This window comes from Enoplosus armatus, chromosome 10, assembly GCF_043641665.1.
Source record: "Enoplosus armatus isolate fEnoArm2 chromosome 10, fEnoArm2.hap1, whole genome shotgun sequence".
NCBI lineage: Eukaryota > Metazoa > Chordata > Actinopteri > Centrarchiformes > Enoplosidae > Enoplosus > Enoplosus armatus.
Window position 1 is genome coordinate 11687354 of NC_092189.1, and position 16259 is coordinate 11703612.

General features: G+C 41.7%; 5 protein-coding genes across 5 annotated transcripts; all 5 read left to right on the forward strand.

The window, feature by feature from the left end:
• The first annotated feature begins 33 nt into the window (after positions 1 to 33).
• Positions 34 to 2512, forward strand: LOC139291727 (protocadherin alpha-3-like). Its single transcript, XM_070913833.1, has 2 exons — positions 34 to 2394; positions 2498 to 2512. The coding sequence occupies exons 1-2, from the start codon at positions 34 to 36 to the stop codon at positions 2510 to 2512; spliced, it is 2376 nt and encodes a 791-aa protein (XP_070769934.1).
• A 539-nt stretch (positions 2513 to 3051) lies between these two features.
• LOC139291728 (protocadherin alpha-3-like) lies at positions 3052 to 5421 on the forward strand. The gene has a single exon (XM_070913834.1). It carries the CDS (start codon positions 3052 to 3054, stop codon positions 5419 to 5421), a length of 2370 nt encoding a protein of 789 aa, XP_070769935.1.
• A 766-nt stretch (positions 5422 to 6187) lies between these two features.
• LOC139291729 (protocadherin alpha-3-like) lies at positions 6188 to 8509 on the forward strand. The gene has a single exon (XM_070913835.1). The coding sequence runs from the start codon at positions 6188 to 6190 to the stop codon at positions 8507 to 8509; it is 2322 nt and encodes a 773-aa protein (XP_070769936.1).
• A 1077-nt stretch (positions 8510 to 9586) lies between these two features.
• LOC139291730 (protocadherin alpha-3-like) lies at positions 9587 to 11959 on the forward strand. The gene has a single exon (XM_070913836.1). It carries the CDS (start codon positions 9587 to 9589, stop codon positions 11957 to 11959), a length of 2373 nt encoding a protein of 790 aa, XP_070769937.1.
• Positions 11960 to 13159: 1200 nt separating this feature from the next.
• LOC139291731 (protocadherin alpha-3-like) lies at positions 13160 to 15535 on the forward strand. Its single transcript, XM_070913837.1, has one exon. The coding sequence runs from the start codon at positions 13160 to 13162 to the stop codon at positions 15533 to 15535; it is 2376 nt and encodes a 791-aa protein (XP_070769938.1).
• The last annotated feature ends 724 nt before the right edge of the window (positions 15536 to 16259 follow it).

Below are 16259 nucleotides of genomic sequence, written 5' to 3' on the forward strand. Positions count from 1 at the left end.
CTGTTTTTATTTTAAATGTTTCACCTTCACATCATGGAACAAAGACGACGCCAGACATGCAAAGAGCAGACAAAGTGGGTTGCCTGTGTGATGGTTTTGGTTACGTTTGGGAGCAGAGCTTCAGGACAATTCCGATATTCAATCCACGAGGAAGTGAAAGAAGGAACTGTTGTTGGAAATATTGCTAAGGATTTAGGTCTTGATAAGACCACACTGAAAGAGAGGGGGTACCGTATTGTCTACGGCACGACAGAGCCTCCTTTTCGAGTAAATCAAGACGACGGGATCTTGTATGTGAACCGAAAAATTGACAGGGAGGGAGTGTGCGACCGAAGCAAGGTTTGTGTAATCGACCTAAAAACCGTGTTGGAAAACCCACTGGAGGTCCACTATGTAGCAGTGGAGATTCTGGATGTAAACGACCACACACCAAGCTTCCCCGAAAATGAAAAGAGATTAGAGATTTCTGAATCTGCACTACCAGGAGCAAGATTTCAGTTAAAAGGTGCGCGTGATGCTGATAGTGGTTCATTATCCGTTCAGCAGTACAAGTTGAGTCATAATGAACATTTTAGTTTGGAGGTGAAAGATCGTGGTGAAGACCGTAAAACTCCGAGTTTAATTCTTCAAAAGCCACTCGACAGAGAATCTGTCAAGACCCATGTGTTATTTCTAACAGCCATTGATGGAGGTAAACCTCCACGATCCGGTAACATGACAATAATTGTTGATGTTTTTGATGTCAATGATAACCCCCCCGTTTTCACCCAGGATTCCTACACCGTGCAACTGAAAGAAAATTCTCCTCTTGGTACAACTATTATTCAAGTTAATGCAACAGATTTGGATGACGGTTCAAATGGTGAGGTTGTCTATTCATTTGGCAATGACGTGGATGCACGGGCAAGTGCACGCTTTAATTTAAATTCAATGACCGGAGTAATTACTGTGGCAGGGTCTATAGATTTTGAAGAATGTAGCAGATACGAAATTGACATCCAGGCATCAGACAAAGCTGCGGCGACACTGGCTACGGACAAAAGCGTTATTATACATATTGTTGACGTCAACGACAATGAACCAGAGATTGAAGTGACGTCTTTTTCACATGCGCTCCCCGAAGATTCAAAACCGGGAACCACAGTGGCCTTGATTAGTGTTAAAGATTCGGACTCTGGCCTCAACGGAAAAGTTATGTGTTATATAAACCAAGAGCTTCCTTTTACAATCGCTCCATCTTTACAAAATAACATGTATTCTCTGGTAACCAAATTCCGTTTGGATCGAGAGCAGCAATCGCAATATAATGTAACAATTGTTGCTAAAGATGCAGGTGAACCATCATTAACATCAGACAAAACTATAAACATTGTTGTGTCAGATGTGAATGATAACAGACCAGAGTTTTCACAGAATCCATATACTTTCTACATAACTGAGAACAACAACCCGGGAGCGTCTATTTTAGCAGTGGAAGCCCGTGATCATGACGAGGGTAGTAATGCCCTTATTTCGTACCACATATTAAGGGATAGAGGCGGAGAACATTTTTTTACCTCCTTTCTAAACGTTAACAGTGAAAATGGAGATATTTTGGCGCTAAAAAGTTTTGACTTTGAAAGTCTGAAAACGTTCCAGTTCCAAGTTGTTGCCACAGATTCTGGAACTCCGTCACTAAGCAGCAACGTCACAGTGAACGTGTTCATTCTGGATCAGAACGACAACGCTCCAGTCATCCTGTATCCAGTCAGCTCTAACGGTTCTGCTGAAGGTGTGGAGGAGATTCCCCGCAATGTGAACGCAGGACACTTGGTGACTAAAGTCAGAGCCTATGACGCTGATATAGGATATAACGGCTGGTTACTGTTTTCACTGCAGGAAGTTACTGACCACAGTCTCTTTGGTTTGGACCGCTATACAGGACAGATCAGAACACTTCGCTCATTCACAGAGACAGACGAGGCTGAGCATAAACTGCTCATACTGGTGAAAGACAATGGGAACGTTTCACTCTCAGCAACAGCTACTGTGATTGTCAAACTTGTGGAGCCCAAAGAGGCTTTTGCAGCTTCTGATGTCAAAAGTGGAACAAAGGATGAGGAGGGGACTGATGTGACTTTTTACCTGATGATAACTTTGGGTTCAGTTTCAGTACTTTTTCTCATCAGTATCATCGTGCTGATTGCAATGCAGTGCTCCAAAAGCACAGACTATACTTCTAAATATCTACAAGAGCCTAATTATGACGGGACGCTGTGTCACAGCATCCAGTACAGATCTGGAGACAAACGGTACATGCTAGTTGGACCCAGAATGAGTATAGGATCTACTATAGTCCCGGGCAGCCATGCGAATACACTGGTGCTCCCTGACAGGAGGAGGGCATCTGGAGAGGTAAGGATTTTTTTTTTGTGTGAAAAACTTGACTTGCTTTCGCTGGTAGTATTATTCACGTGTTCGTTCATTATTTAGTGCAGTACTGTTTGTTTTTTTCAAGGCAGTTCTGGTGTGAATGCTCTTAATAGATGAGATGCATATTTAAGTTTGCCAAAAGCACTGGATCAGACATCGCATTCAGAATAGTGTCGTCGCTGTCAGAGGTGCGAAATTTTGGAACTGCAGCTAAAATCTTGAATAGATGAGAGTGGTATAAAATGTCATGTTTCTTAGCAACCAACTATGATTGAAATACAATTTGATAACAATATTTACTGCTTGAACAGTATGAATCAACATTTTAAACGTCTTCAGTTTGAATATTTTAAAGCAATGCAATTTTTAGAAGAAAACGCATGGTGTCAGTGTGTGACTACAGGGACAGAACCTCCGTTTATCTTCGTGGTCCCTCCCCCTTTGCCGACGTGTCATTCAGCCTTCGCCTGAATCAGTCGACAACAGGCATCACATCAGTGGCTTTACCTGTATCAATAACATTGTTTTTCATGGATTAACGCATTTTCCGGACATTTTATGGAGTGTGTGTAGAAGACAATGGGATTTTAGTCCTTGAACGGATGATTATTTTAGTTTTGTTATTGTAAATAACAAAAAATGAAACAAAGAGGTTTTCCAGCGTGGAGGCAAGTACGCGGGTGGGTTGCGGTGATGCCTTTATTTGTTCTTCTGTGGAATGGGGCCTCCGCACAAATCAGATATTCCATCTCTGAGGAAGGTAAGGCAGGGACGATTGTCGGAGATGCAGCAAAAGATTTGGGACTTGATAAAAACACCTTAAAGGATAGAAATTTCCGTATTGTGTCTGGCTCCACCGAGCCCCTCTTCCTGGTAAACCAAAACGACGGCATACTATATGTTAATCGAAAAGTGGATCGCGAGGAAGTATGTGGACGAAACAGCGCGTGTATGATCAACCTGAAAACTGTACTGGAAAACCCCCTAGAGATCCATTATGTGGCTGTGGAGGTGATAGATGTTAACGACAATTCACCTGCCTTTTCAGAGAAAGAAACACATTTAGAAATATCAGAATCAGCCGTACCAGGGGCTCGGTTTCAGCTTCAAGCTGCACGAGACGCAGACAGTGGGCAATTGTCAATTCAGCAGTACAAACTGAGTCAAAGTGAACATTTTCGTATAGAGGTCAAAGATAGAGGAGAAGACCGTAAAATCCCCTTTCTTGTTTTACAGAGACAGTTAGATAGGGAGACAGCTGTGAAGCACAAACTGTTACTGACAGCAGTGGATGGTGGGAAGCCAGCAAAGTCGGGTACAATAGAAATCAATGTAGAGGTACTTGATGTGAATGATAACTCTCCCATGTTTACGAAAGATCTTTACTCAGTAACATTAAGTGAAAACACACCAGTTGGTGCTACAGTGACTCAGATTAATGCAACTGACTTAGACGAGGGTTTAAATGGAGAGGTCATATATGTGTTTGGAAAAGAGGTTGATAGTGATATAATGGACCTATTTGGATTAAACCAGAAAACAGGAGAAATAACTGTTAAAGGCAAAATTGATTTTGAAGAAAACCAAGCCTATGAGATAGATATACGAGCATCCGATAAAGGATCTGCTCCCCTCACAACCGATAAAAGCATATTCATAAAAGTTATAGATGTTAATGATAATGCACCCGAGATAGAGGTCACTTCATTTTCTAACACAATTCCCGAGGATTCCAGGATTGGAACCACTGTAGCGCTTATTAGTGTCAACGACTTGGACTCTGGCCTAAATGGGAAAGTGATTTGTTTTTTAAATGACAATCTCCCTTTTGCATTGGCAACGTCAATGCAAGATCGTATGTATTCTGTAGTTACCAAGACTACACTGGACAGGGAGAATCAGGCTCAATATGATGTAAGAATATGTTGCAAAGATGCAGGTGAGCCCGCCTTGTCATCTGAAAATACCATAAGCATTGTTGTTTCAGATGTGAATGACAACAGACCAGAGTTTTCACTGAGTCCCTATACTTTCTATGTCACTGAAGCGAATGAGCCAGGAGTCTCCGTGTTTTCTGTTAAAGCTTTTGATCGTGATGAGAACGACAATGCACTTATCTCTTATCATATTCTCAGAGATAGAAGCGAAGAAAATAAATTAGCTCCATTTCTAAACATCAACTCTGAAAATGGAGATATTTTGGCGCTAAAAAGTTTTGACTTTGAAACTCTGAAAACGTTCCAGTTCCAAGTTGTTGCCACAGATTCTGGAACTCCGTCACTAAGCAGCAACGTCACAGTGAACGTGTTCATTCTGGATCAGAACGACAACGCTCCAGTCATCCTGTATCCAGTCAGCTCTAACGGTTCTGCTGAAGGTGTGGAGGAGATTCCCCGCAATGTGAACGCAGGACACTTGGTGACTAAAGTCAGAGCCTATGACGCTGATATAGGATATAACGGCTGGTTACTGTTTTCACTGCAGGAAGTTACTGACCACAGTCTCTTTGGTTTGGACCGCTATACAGGACAGATCCGAACACTTCGCTCTTTCACAGAGACAGACGAGGCTGAGCATAAACTGCTCATACTGGTGAAAGACAATGGGAACGTTTCGCTCTCAGCAACAGCTACTGTGATTGTCAAACTTGTGGAGCCCAAAGAGGCTTTTGCAGCTTCTGATGTCAAAAGTGCAACAAAGGATGAGGAGGGGACTGATGTGACTTTTTACCTGATGATAACTTTGGGCTCAGTTTCAGTTCTTTTTCTCATCAGTATCATCGTGCTGATTGCAATGCAGTGCTCCAAAACCACAGACTATACTTCTAAATATCTACAAGAGCCTAATTATGACGGGACGCTGTGTCACAGCATCCAGTACAGATCTGGAGACAAACGGTACATGCTAGTTGGACCCAGAATGAGTATAGGATCTACTATAGTCCCGGGCAGCCATGCGAATACACTGGTGCTCCCTGACAGGAGGAGGGCATCTGGAGAGGTAAGATAAATGCATTGGATGTTTTTGATTTTCCCGTCCCCTGCATACTTAACACTTGTGTGAAAAGTTTTCATCGTCAATCAGGAAAGCTACACTTTCCTCATAATCAGCATTTTAAACTGTTACAAACTTTATAATTCACTTTACTTTGTATTGCAACATATTTGAAAGCAGATTTTTTTGTTTTGATCGTGGTGCATTTCCTATGCCATTTTTAATCATGTGCTTTTAATGGTGTTCGTATCATGTGTTCTTTTACAATGTACTGACAACTGTGATTCACGGTGTCGAGCGTTAAAGTGATATTGTCCCATGGCTTCAATGGGAATACAAATAAAAAGACCAAAGTTGCAACATGTGCTAAAGCCTTTGACATGTGGGGAAATCATGCATCTGAACATTGGAAGATTCTCTTTCATATCTTAAATGACTACTACTGTAATCTGTGTAAGTAACAATTCCAACGCTTGGTGTCAGTGTAGTTCAGTGATTCTGTGCATCTGGCAGCACTTTACGTCACGAGCTTTATTTCGACAGAGCCCTTGCGTTTTCCTCAAACAGCATACTGAAATGTAAGCTCGTGACTGGCAACAACGAGTGTGTTTTATACTCAGCAGTTTTTGTAAAAACAGATCTTGAGCATCGTTTACAGACATGACCGATTAAGTGTCACTGATATCACGACGTAGTTAAAAGGACTGTTCTTTATCGCTTTCAAGTCATGGAACAAAGAGGATACAAAGCATGGAGGGCGCGACAGTGTTGGTTTGCCTTCATGGTTGTTTTGGATTTTCTATGGAGCGGAGCTTCTGCACAAATCAGATATTCGATATCTGAGGAAGTTCAAGATGAAACCGTCGTCGGGAATATTGCTAAGGACTTGGGACTAGATAAGAGTGCACTCAGAGACAGAGGATATCGCATTGTATCAGGCTCAGCTGAACCCCTGTTTCAGGTGAATCAAAACGACGGTATCTTGTATGTGAAAAGAAGAGTAGACAGGGAGGAGGTGTGCGAACGGATCAGCCCATGTTTGATCAATCTGAAAACCGTGCTAGAAAACCCGCTGGAGATCCACTACGTGGCAGTGGAAGTACTTGACATAAATGATCACTCGCCTGTTTTTCCGGAGAAAGAGAAAAGGCTTGAGATTTCTGAGTCGGCCTTACCAGGAGCGAGATTTCAGTTGCAAGCTGCGCGCGACCTCGATGTAGGCCAGTTCTCCATTCAGCAATATAAACTCAGCCATAACGAATATTTTAGATTAGAAGTGAAGGATAGAGGCGAGGACCGCAAAGTACCATTTTTAGTTCTGCAGAAGCAGCTAGATAGAGAAACAGCCGGGAAACATAAGCTTCGTCTAACAGCCGTTGATGGAGGAAAACCAGCTAAGTCTGGCGCTATAGAAATAATTGTGGATGTACTTGATGTTAATGACAACTCCCCGGTGTTCACCAAAGAGGTGTACTCCGCCACACTCAAAGAAAACGTTCCCGCTGGCACTGTAGTGATACAAGTAAATGCAACAGATTTGGACCAGGGTGCAAATGGCGAAATAATATATTCATTTGGTAACGAAGTGGATTCAAAATTAATGGAAGTCTTTAGCATAGACCCAAATACTGGTGAAATTAAAGTAACCGGTCAGATAGATTTTGAGGAAAGTAAAAGTTATGAAATTGACATTCAGGCGTCTGATAAGGGACAAGTTCCTTTAACAACTGACAAAAGTGTAATTATAACTGTTATTGATGTTAATGATAATGCACCTGAGATAGAAGTGACATCATTTTCTAGCTCTATCAAGGAGGATTCAAAGATAGGAACCACGGTGGCCCTAATTAGCGTCAGTGACTTAGACTCTGGAATGAATGGTAAAGTCATCTGCACAATCAAAGAAGATGTCCCTTTTACTTTATCTCCATCATTACAAGAAAACATGTACGCTGTTGTAACCAGATCACAGTTGGACAGGGAAATTGTTTCCCAATTTGATGTCACAATAATTGCTAAAGACACAGGTGACCCATTATTTTCAAATGAAAAGACCATAAGCGTCGTAGTATCAGATGTAAATGACAACAGTCCAGAGTTTTCAGCAAGCCCCTATACATTTTATATCACGGAGAATAACAGCCCTGGAGCCTCAGTGTTTTCAGTAAAAGCCTCTGATCGTGATGAAAGTGACAATGCTCTCATTTCATATCATATTTTTAGAGAAGCAAGTGGAGATAATAAATTAGCCTCATTTTTAAACATCAACTCTGAAAATGGAGATATTTTGGCGCTAAAAAGTTTTGACTTTGAAAGTCTGAAAACGTTCCAGTTCCAAGTTGTTGCCACAGATTCTGGAACTCCGTCACTAAGCAGCAACGTCACAGTGAACGTGTTCATTCTGGATCAGAACGACAACGCTCCAGTCATCCTGTATCCAGTCAGCTCTAACGGTTCTGCTGAAGGTGTGGAGGAGATTCCCCGCAATGTGAACGCAGGACACTTGGTGACTAAAGTCAGAGCCTATGACGCTGATATAGGATATAACGGCTGGTTACTGTTTTCACTGCAGGAAGTTACTGACCACAGTCTCTTTGGTTTGGACCGCTATACAGGACAGATCCGAACACTTCGCTCTTTCACAGAGACAGACGAGGCTGAGCATAAACTGCTCATCCTGGTGAAAGACAATGGCAACGTTTCACTCTCAGCAACAGCTACTGTGATTGTCAAACTTGTGGAGCCCAAAGAGGCTTTTGCAGCTTCTGATGTTAAAAGTGCAACAAAGGATGAGGAGGGGACTGATGTGACTTTTTACCTGATGATAACTTTGGGCTCAGTTTCAGTACTTTTTCTCATCAGTATCATCGTGCTGATTGCAATGCAGTGCTCCAAAACCACAGACTATACTTCTAAATATCTACAAGAGCCTAATTATGACGGGACGCTGTGTCACAGCATCCAGTACAGATCTGGAGACAAACGGTACATGCTAGTTGGACCCAGAATGAGTATAGGATCTACTATAGTCCCGGGCAGCCATGCGAATACACTGGTGCTCCCTGACAGGAGAAGCGCATCTGGAGAGGTAAGGAATTTTTAAGTCCAAACTATGAGGTGACTACATGTATTGTTTGTTTACTAAACATATCAACCATGCCTCCCTGGGTAACGCTTTGCAAAGCACGGCACAGGGTGTGTTGGCTTCCCTCGTTTCCTCCTGCAATTATGACCCTCTGTCATTTTTAGGACTTATTTGTGGCAAAGGTAATTTAGGTTGACTTGAATAGTTAAATAGCACTTCATTTCTTAATTTTCGCAGTCATTTACTTTGTCAATAGCTCCACCAGTCCTATCGGAGTAATTCTGACTTCAAGGCCGGTTGGATTTTCTGCACTTTCTCTTGGGCAATTATATGAAATATGCTTGTAGCCATTTTATTTAGCTGCGGTATTTTGTTGTTGTTTTATGTTAATTTCGTCTCTTGTCACATTGGGCATGATGAAAAAGTAAGCTTTACCGTCCCGTATAATTGCAAGTGCAGTCTGACAATGTGAAAATCTATTAAAAATCTGAAGAGATGTGATAATGCCTTCATCGAAGGGGTATGTAGAACTGCAAAACGTCGTGATCCCTGTCCATGGTGCTGAAAGGGTTTGGCTTCGTTTTCGGATACTATAGACGTTATCGCGTATTATTTCGTAAGATAATAATCATAGTAGATAAATTATTCACTTGTATTATCTACGATCTTCGAAACATATTTCATTTTCTGTGGTCGCTTGTTTAAAGACTCAGCAGCCTCCTGATCTAGTTCCATAAACCAGACTGACGTTGCTCAGAAGTTCGCAATGGCTGACAACGAATCTACCATAGACCTGATGTGCAGTACATCCTTTCAATTTCTGCAGTGACATATAGTGTCGCATGGTGTCAGTGTAATATAAAAATTCAGCGTACATGAGCTTGTCGTCATTTCTATTGGGTTCCACCTCCTAACAGCATTTTCACTTCGACACCGGCAGGATTGTTACTGTGCTCATCTTGTGTCGATGGTCGGTTTTCCCCAATTTCTGAATATATATCACGTTATGAATTTTTACAAATAACGTATTGGAGTCCGTCTATACAACGAAGTTATTGTCTTTGTGATGGATTACTGATGATTTCGGGTTTAACCATGGGACAAAGAAGATTCGAGCCAGGAAGGGCGCACGGATGTTTGGTCGTCAGTGTGGTTGCTCTGCTTTTGTGGAGCGTGGCCTCGGCGCAAATACGATATTCCATCTCCGAGGAAGTTGACGAAGGAACTGTGGTTGGAAATATAGCAAAAGACCTGGGATTAGATAAAAGCACACTGAAAGACAGGAAATATCGTGTTGTTTCTAGTACTGCGGATCCCCTTTTCCATGTAAATCAAAACGATGGCGTCCTGTATGTGAGCCGAAAGATTGACAGAGAAGAGGTGTGCGCGCAGAGCAGTACGTGCTTAATGAATCTAAAAACCGTGCTAGAAAACCCACTGGAGGTACACTACGTTAGTGTGGAAGTGCTGGATATAAATGATCATTCTCCCAGTTTCCCAGAGAAAGAGAAAAGGTTGGAGATTTCAGAGTCCGTGTTGCCCGGAGCACGATTTCAGCTAAAAGCCTCACGAGATCGAGACAGTGGACATTTCTCCGTGCAGCAATATAAACTAAGCCACAACGATCACTTCCGTTTGGAAGTTAAGGATAAGGGAGACGATGGCAAAATACCAATATTGGTTGTTCAAAAATCATTAGACAGGGAAACTGCAGAAAGCCATTCATTGGTACTAACGGCAGCAGATGGAGGGAAACCTCCGAAGTCTGGTAATATGAATATTCTCGTTAATGTTTTGGATATTAACGATAACGCGCCTTCTTTCTCCCAAGACGTTTACTCTGTGATGCTAAATGAAAATGCTCCAGTAGGTACAACAGTCATACAAGTGAATGCGACAGATTTAGATGACGGCACTAACGGAGATGTAGTTTACTCATTTAGCAACAGTATGAATCAAAATATATTGAATATATTTGATATTAATCCATCAACAGGTGAGATAACTGTAAAAGGTTTAATAGATTATGAGGAGAAGGAAAGATATGAAATTGAAATTGAAGCATCCGATAAAGGTTTCGCTCCGCTAACTACAGAGAAAAGTGTGATAATCAAGATAGTTGACGTCAATGATAATGCACCTGAGATTGAGGTTACCTCATTTTCCAGCTCCATCCCTGAAGATTCCAGACCTGGAACTACAGTTGCCCTTATCAGCGTAAATGACTTGGACTCTGGTCTCAATGGAAAAGTTATTTGCTCGATAGATGAGGGTGTTCCTTTTGCTTTAACACCATCTTTGCAAGACAAAATGTATTCATTAGTCACCAAATCGCCTCTGGACAGAGAGACACAGTCACAGTATGACCTGACAATAACTGCAAAAGACGCTGGTCAACCTCCATTATCATCTGAAAAGACAATAAGCGTTGTGGTGTCAGATGTAAATGACAACAGACCACAGTTTTCACTGAGTCCCTATACTTTCTATGTCACTGAAGCGAATGAGCCAGGAGTCTCCGTGTTTTCTGTTAAAGCTTTTGATCGTGATGACAACGACAATGCTCATATCTCCTATCATATTCTCAGAGATGGAAGCAAAGAAAATAAATTGGCTTCTTTTCTCAACATAAATACTGAAAATGGAGATATTTTGGCACTAAAAAGTTTTGATTTTGAAACTCTGAAAACGTTCCAGTTCCAAGTTGTTGCCACAGATTCTGGAACTCCGTCACTAAGCAGCAACGTCACAGTGAACGTGTTCATTCTGGATCAGAACGACAACGCTCCAGTCATCCTGTATCCAGTCAGCTCTAACGGTTCTGCTGAAGGTGTGGAGGAGATTCCCCGCAATGTGAACGCAGGACACTTGGTGACTAAAGTCAGAGCCTATGACGCTGATATAGGATATAACGGCTGGTTACTGTTTTCACTGCAGGAAGTTACTGACCACAGTCTCTTTGGTTTGGACCGCTATACAGGACAGATCCGAACACTTCGCTCATTCACAGAGACAGACGAGGCTGAGCATAAACTGCTCATACTGGTGAAAGACAATGGGAACGTTTCACTCTCAGCAACAGCTACTGTGATTGTCAGACTTGTGGAGCCCAAAGAGGCTTTTGCAGCTTCTGATGTCAAAAGCGCAACAAAGGATGAGAAGGGGAATGATGTGACTTTTTACCTGATGATAACTTTGGGCTCAGTTTCAGTACTTTTTCTCATCAGTATCATCGTGCTGATTGCAATGCAGTGCTCCAAAACCACAGACTATACTTCTAAATATCTACAAGAGCCTAATTATGACGGCACACTGTGTCACAGCATCCAGTACAGATCTGGAGACAAACGATACATGCTAGTTGGACCCAGAATGAGTATAGGATCTACTATAGTCCCGGGCAGCCATGCGAATACACTGGTGCTCCCTGACAGGAGGAGGGCATCTGGAGAGGTAAGGCATATTTAAGTGCAAATTGTATGGTGACTAAATGTATTGTTTGTTTACTAAACATATCAACTATGCCTCCCTCGGTATTGTTTTGTATAGCATGGCACAGGATGTGTGTCGGCTTCCCTGATTTTCTCTTGCAATTATGACCTTTTGTCTTTTTTTTTTTTTTACAACTTATTTAACTACTTATTTCTAGTAATACACAGTAATTTAGGTTGACTAAATTTTCGTAGTTACATACTCTGTCAATGTCTTCATCAACTCTATCAGAACAATTCTGACTCAGTGGCCGGTTTAACATCCTTCCCCTGAGAAATAGTATGAACAATGCTTGTAGCTCTTTTATTTTGCTTTGGTATTTTGTTGTTACTTTATGCTAATGTGGTATCTTGTCTAATTATACACGCGTAAAACCTTCTTCCATTCCTTAAACAAGATTGATCATTTAAATTGGCTGACAAGCAAATGAAAGCTGACTTATGTCCGATTGGTGTGTGTGTATAGTCTTTCACTTAACCAGAAACAACACATGACAGAGGACGCTATAGCACCCCGTAGAAATGCAAGTGCCGTATGACAGTTTGACAAACCCGATCACGTCGACTTCGCACTATCAAAAAACTGAAAAGATGTGACAACGCCTTCATCAAATGGGTGTACTGTACTGAAAAACGTCGCGATCGCTGTCCTTGGTGCTGAAAGTGTTTAGATTTCTTTTCTGATCACGGTGTCTTAATTCATAAAATAATAACCATAGTATACAAACAATACTAACTAGTCTTGTGTACGATCTTCAAAACACATTTTGACGGCGGTTTTATGGTCACTTGTTTACAGACTCAGCCCCCTGATCTCTTTCCATACACTCGACTAACTTTGCTCAGAGGTTCGTTATGGCATAAAACCAAACTATGCTTGACCTAATGTGAAGTACATCCTTTCAATTTCTGCAGTGAGATATGAGGTCGCATGGTGTCAGTGTAATATAAAAAGTCGGCGTACATGAGCTTGTCGTCATTTATCTGTGGTTCCACCTCCTGACAACATTTTCATTTCGATGCTGGCAGGATCATTTCTGTGCTGGTTTTGTGTCGATGGTCCGTTTGGAAAATTTCTGGATATATATGAAGTGAATGAATATTTAAAGTGCGGAACGTGTTGGATTTCATCTGTACTACGAAGTTATTGTTCTTGTGATGGATTAATGGTTTAAACATGGGACAAAGAAGATTCGAGCCAGGAAGGGCGCACGGATGTTTGGTCGTCAGTGTGGTTGCTCTGCTTTTGTGGAGCGTGGCCTCGGCGCAAATACGATATTCCATCTCCGAGGAAGTTAACGAAGGAACTGTGGTTGGAAATGTTGCAAAAGACCTGGGATTAGATAAAAGCACACTGAAAGACAGGAAGTATCGGATTGTTTCTAGTACTGCGGATCCCCTTTTCCATGTAAATCAAAACGATGGCGTCCTGTATGTGAGCCGAAAGATTGACAGAGAAGAGGTGTGCGCGCAGAGCAGTACGTGTTCAATACATCTAAAAACCGTGCTAGAAAACCCACTGGAGGTACACTACGTTAGTGTGGAAGTGCTGGATATTAATGACCATTCTCCCAGTTTCCCAGATGAAGAGACAACGTTGGAGATTTCAGAGTCCGTGTTGCCCGGAGCACGATTTCAGCTAAAAGCCTCACGGGATCGAGACAGTGGACATTTCTCCGTGCAGCAATATAAACTAAGCCAAAATGATCACTTCCGGTTGGAAGTTAGGGATAAAGGTGATGATGGCAAAATACCAATATTGGTTGTCCAGAAATCTTTGGACAGAGAAACTGCAGGAAGCCACTTATTGCTGCTGACCGCACTGGATGGAGGGAAACCTCCGAAGTCTGGTGAAATGAATATTCTAGTAAATGTTTTAGATGTTAATGATAATGTGCCTGTTTTCTCTAAAGATATTTATTCTGTAATGCTCAATGAAAATGCTCCAGTAGGTACAACAGTTATACAAGTAAATGCAACTGATTTAGATGACGGTGCAAACGGAGAAGTAGTTTACTCATTTAGCAAGAGTATGAATAAAAAAATATTAAGTCTTTTTGATATCAATCCATTAACAGGTGAAACAACTGTTAAAGGTTTAATAGATTATGAGGAGAAGGACAAATATGAAATTGAAATTCAGGCATCCGATAAAGGTCTCGCTCCTCTTACTACAGAAAAAAGCGTCATTATCAAGATAGTTGACGTCAATGATAATGCACCTGAGATTGAGGTTACCTCATTTTCCAGCTCCATCCCTGAAGATTCCAGACCTGGAACTACAGTTGCCCTTATCAGCGTAAATGACTTGGACTCTGGTCTCAATGGGAAAGTTATTTGCACCATAGATGAGGATGTTCCTTTTGCTTTAACACCATCTTTACAAGACAAAATGTTTTCATTAGTCACCAAATCGCCTCTGGACAGAGAGACACAGTCACAATATATCATAACAGTAGTTGCAAAAGACGGTGGTCAACCGTCACTATCGTCTGAAAAGACAATAAGCGTTGTGGTGTCAGATGTTAATGACAACAGACCACAGTTTTCACTGAGTCCCTATACTTTCTATGTAACCGAGGGTAACAATCCAGGAGTCTCCGTGTTTTCTGTTAAAGCTTTTGATCGTGATGACAACGACAATGCTCTTATCTCCTATCATATTCTCAGAGATGGAAGCAAAGAAAATAAATTGGCTTCTTTTCTCAACATAAATTCTGAAAATGGAGATATTTTGGCACTAAAAAGTTTTGACTTTGAAACTCTGAAAACGTTCCAGTTCCAAGTTGTTGCCACAGATTCTGGAACTCCGTCACTAAGCAGCAACGTCACAGTGAACGTGTTCATTCTGGATCAGAACGACAACGCTCCAGTCATCCTGTATCCAGTCAGCTCTAACGGTTCTGCTGAAGGTGTGGAGGAGATTACCCGCAATGTGAACGCAGGACACTTGGTGACTAAAGTCAGAGCCTATGACGCTGATATAGGATATAACGGCTGGTTACTGTTTTCACTGCAGGAAGTTACTGATCACAGTCTCTTTGGTTTGGACCGCTATACAGGACAGATCCGAACACTTCGCTCATTCACAGAGACAGACGAGGCTGAGCATAAACTGCTCATACTGGTGAAAGACAATGGGAACGTTTCACTCTCAGCAACAGCTACTGTGATTGTCAAACTTGTGGAGCCCAAAGAGGCTTTTGCAGCTTCTGATGTTAAAAGTGCAACAAAGGATGAGGAGGGGACTGATGTGACTTTTTACCTGATGATAACTTTGGGCTCAGTTTCAGTACTTTTTCTCATCAGTATCATCGTGCTGATTGCAATGCAGTGCTCCAAAAGCACAGACTATACTTCTAAATATCTACAAGAGCCTAGTTATGACGGGACGCTGTGTCACAGCATCCAGTACAGATCTGGAGACAAACGGTACATGCTAGTTGGACCCAGAATGAGTATAGGATCTACTATAGTCCCGGGCAGCCATGCGAATACACTGGTGCTCCCTGACAGGAGGAGGGCATCTGGAGAGGTAAGGAATTTCAAATAAAGCTTTTCCCGTCATACTTATGTTTTTATGGAAGTTGTGGCATGTGTGCTGTCCCATAATGACACATTTTCCTATAATAAGTGAACCTGGACAAGGATGGCATAACCAGTGAAAGATTATTTTATATAATAGTTCTAGAAGTTGCTTGGGTTGGTCACTCGTTTGAAAAGTCCAATCAGTATACTGACTTGTCTTCAACAACACTTGATTCTGCGCTCTGGTTCCCTGTCTGCATCTTCTTTTGCACCAGTGATGAATGCTTGTAAGTTTTGCTTTCATTAATTAACATTCTTTATCTAATGACCTTTCATCTTTTTCTCTTGTTTACACTTGCACGTTATTTTTAAAGAGTTGATTGAACTGACCATTGAAGTAATGTTGCTCGTGCGTAATTTGATGAGGTGACTCATGCCTCAAGCAAAATGAGCTGACCATAATCAGATGCACTTGTGCATTGCATAATACGCCTTTACTACCCATACCATACTCAGCGATAGGCAACACATAATGAAACCCTTCCGGAAACGCATGGTAGAAGTAAGGCATCATGGGAAAAATCTATGCATTGTTAACAAATACATTTGCAATGGAATAATAATACTATCACCAAATGTAGATGGACAGGAGTAGAGTTCGTTGAGATCTCTGTCCATGGTGCTGAACGTGAGGGCTCTGTTTGCCCAGTGCGTGTTCATTAATTGTAAACGATATAGCAAACCACTCA